This window comes from Monosiga brevicollis, genomic scaffold (assembly GCF_000002865.3).
Source record: "Monosiga brevicollis MX1 MONBRscaffold_14 genomic scaffold, whole genome shotgun sequence".
NCBI classification, from domain to species: Eukaryota; class Choanoflagellata; order Craspedida; family Salpingoecidae; genus Monosiga; species Monosiga brevicollis.
Genome location: NW_001865051.1, coordinates 182146 through 185460, shown reverse-complemented (window position 1 = coordinate 185460; position 3315 = coordinate 182146). Strand labels below are relative to the sequence as shown.

The following is a 3315-nucleotide window of genomic DNA, read 5'->3' as shown; positions in this document are numbered from 1 at the left end:
AACAGGGGGAATGCGCTCGTAGTGGTAATGGTAATCCCAAACGAGAGGACACGCTGTCATTGGCTGGCGTTGCACGAGACTGACCATGCGTTCTTGGTTTGCCCGTCCGTGAATATTCCGTCACGCTTTGGGGTGGGCTTTGTGGAACGAGCAGGAGGAAGCGCGTGAAGAGAATCGCAAGCAGGTACATAACTTTGGCTGACGCTCGCACAACCCTGGTTGTGCATGTGGCCCGCCTTCTTGAGCTGGCTCTCATGTCGCTCGCGTGTGCAGGTGGTCGAGGAAGACCGTGTGAGCAAATTGCCCAAGGGCTACGAGAAGCGCAAAGCTAACGCCGAATGGGAGCTTGAAGATCAAGCCAAGCGCGAGGTACGCGGCACAGTGCTTGACCCCCCTTTGTAGCCATGCTCAAGCCAGAGGTGCTGGCTGCGCAGCGAGCTCTCATCTGGCCGACACTTGCACATCCAGGCGGCCGAGGCCGAGGGGAAGGATTATGCTCGAGTCAAGGCCATGCAGATGAGCGTGGATCAAGCAGAGCGCCATGTGAAGAAGCGCACTCACAAAAACGTGGACGAAACCATCGACCGCACAGCCTATTCTTACAGTGCGTATTACCAACACCCAACCCAACTTCGGGCTTGATGTTTCTCTTGCCATCGCACCATCCGCATGGCAAACTCACATGACGCCCTAAACTCGGTGTGGGGGTGCCGCGGTCCTCTAGCTGCGCTGAAGCAGTACGAAAACATGACCAAGAAAATCAAGCCCAACATGGGCCAGTATTCGGCGTCAATGCAAGGCGACCAAGACCATAGGTCTGATTGCAACCTGACCTTCTACTTCAGCGGTTTTTTTTTTTGTGATGTTTGCCTTCATGGTCGCTGACCCTGCCTGGACTCAATGTGACTTCTGCACGCAGCGCGGATAGTTTACGGCTGGGCACCCACAGGCCATCGGCCGCGGCCATTGACGACATGGTAGAGGATCTGGAAAAGGCGTACGTGACTGCATCCGTGGCGAACGATGGCTTGAAGTACGTTACACCTCTCAAACCGCTTGTGTCTGCCGGTTGTGTTGGCAGGATCAAGCGCAAGGAGAAGCTCAAGGATCGCCGCCGCCGCGGTGATGTGGTCTTCGAGGAGAGTGATGTCAACTTTATCAATGACAAGTGCGTTGCATTTGTGTCCCGGCTTCCCTGCTCTGCTGCAAATTCCCGTTTTGTTTTGCTTGTTGTTGTTGTTGTTGTTGTCGTTTTTGGCCACCATCCTTGTGCACCCGCTCGTCAACGTGGGGCTTGGCCCGCTGCACAGGCTTTGGCTCATCAACACTTTGTTTTTCATTGCTGTTGCTCTATTTCCCAACAGGAACATGAAGTACAATCGCAGTCTCGAAAAGTTCTACGGCTCTTACAGCCGTGAGATCAAGGATAATCTTGAGCGTGGTACCGCCTTGTAAAAAAAGGATCATCTACCCAGCCCATTTCTGAGGAGGGGCTTTCTGAGGATGGGCAATACTCTTGCCGCCCGCAATTTGTATACCAAAAGAAGAGTCTGACTGATGGAAAAGGTGGTGGTCTTGCCAACTTCACCATTCCTTGGTTCCTATCGCCACGGCGCTGTTGTCCCTTGAGTGTGCTGTTGTACATGTAGTAGTGTTATTGTTGCCTTTGTGTGCGAGGAGACGGGATTGGTACGTGTGATGGCAATCGTCCCTGACAGCGGTCTTCGGATCGAATTCAAGCACCAACAACCTTGATCATGGATTCGAGGTGGGATTTAACATGGATCCTGGTTATACTTGGCCGGATTCCCGGCTTGCACTAACAATAGTTGAGTGGAGACATGCAAAACAGCGGCGCAATAATCTAGATTCGATTCTGGGTGGACGAGCCGGTTGGTTGGACCAGCGGAACGTGTAGGATCTCTCGGAGAGCAGGTGCGACAAGAGGGCAGGGGTTAGCTATTCGCATGAGCGGAGCATTGACGGCAGCGATGGAGGGTTGCCTCGTTCAGGCCCTCGTCTTGCATATGGTGCGGCAAGGGCATGTGTTGTAGGAATTCGCTTTGATGAGTGAATGAGTCCGCGACCATGGTGTCCGTGTACAATTTGCCCTGGAGATGATCAACCTGACGTTGCAAGGGATGAATTGAGCACGCAAGCAGAGGTGCAAAGCCAGAGCAAATGGAATGCCAATGATCCCCCACCTCGTGCTGCACAATGCGTGCTGCAAAGCCGTCAAGCTCAAGGCGCAAGGGCTCGCCGGTCACAGCATTGATGCCCTCCAGCTGCGAGTTGGTCAATTTTGGGAGTGCAGGGCGGCATGAGCCATGAGCGGGGCTTCATTTTTCGTCGTGAAGCAAGGCGAAGTGAAGTGCCGGGTACTAACGCAGACGCTATCAGCACGGGGCACAAGAGCTGTAAACTCCGGCACGCTGATGCAGCCTTCACGGCGAGTGACACGTGCGTTCCCCAGCGTGATTTTTGGGTTGGCAACGACTAGAATCGGCACGTGGGGTGAGCACGCCCTGGTGCGATTGTGCATGGCAGCTGAGCACCGCGTCTGGGATGAGGCGTACTTGTGAGAGGAACGATGGTCATTTGACGATGACGATTGTCAAATATCTGTGACTCGCTTGCGATGGTGTCAGCATCCAGCTCCATGGCAAAGAGCTGTGTACGCGTCGGGATTAGGAGCACCCGATAGCGTGAGGAAGGGGGCGTGGTGCGTGTGTGTGCGTGTGCGTGTGCGTGTGTAGCTGCGCGTTGTGCCAAACCTGAAGCTCGTGGCCAATTTGCGGTGCGGCCAGGCCACAGCCGCTGTGGTGGCGCATCGTCTCGACGAGCATTTCGCAGTACTCCCGACCCTCGGTGGACTGCAGCCATGCTGGCGCAACCGGTGCAGCCCTTTGACGCAATGCTGGGTGTCCTGCCAGCGCCAACTTGGCCACATGGCCTGGTCTCCGTAACCAGCTCATCAGGCGACCCATGCCCGACACCAGCCGGGTCTGCACCCACAGCAGCAGCAGAACCAACGTGAGTGACAGGCTCCAGACCACGCCTCTGATAGATGAACCAAGCCCCACCTGCTCCCAGCAATTGCTCCTCCTCAAACACGATCACCGCCGTCGCCGCCGTCGCCGTCGCCGTTTGCCGTCACACACACTCACACACGCACTAAAACTGCTTTGAATTGACTTTTGATGCCATATGTTGACTTTATGTAGTATCTATAGATAATCTAGTGTAATTTGTTGAAGATAAAATAAGACTTTTTGTGCCTACCTTTTTTGCTCTGTGTGTGTGTGGGTGTGTGTG

At 54.6% G+C, this 3315-nt stretch overlaps 1 protein-coding gene across 1 annotated transcript in view; it reads left to right on the top strand.

The window, feature by feature from the left end:
- MONBRDRAFT_32870 (uncharacterized protein) overlaps positions 1–3315 on the top strand; it is a gene marked incomplete at its 5' end in the record, with an annotated part of 11873 nt that overhangs the window by 3344 nt on the left and 5214 nt on the right. Inside the window, 8 exons of the mRNA XM_001746870.1 lie at positions 274–369; positions 469–604; positions 725–815; positions 950–1033; positions 1082–1168; positions 1365–1451; positions 1650–1689; positions 2757–2797. Coding sequence (XP_001746922.1) covers positions 274–369; positions 469–604; positions 725–815; positions 950–1033; positions 1082–1168; positions 1365–1451; positions 1650–1689; positions 2757–2797 — 662 coding nt within the window. The remainder of the gene's footprint in view (positions 1–273; positions 370–468; positions 605–724; positions 816–949; positions 1034–1081; positions 1169–1364; positions 1452–1649; positions 1690–2756; positions 2798–3315) is intronic.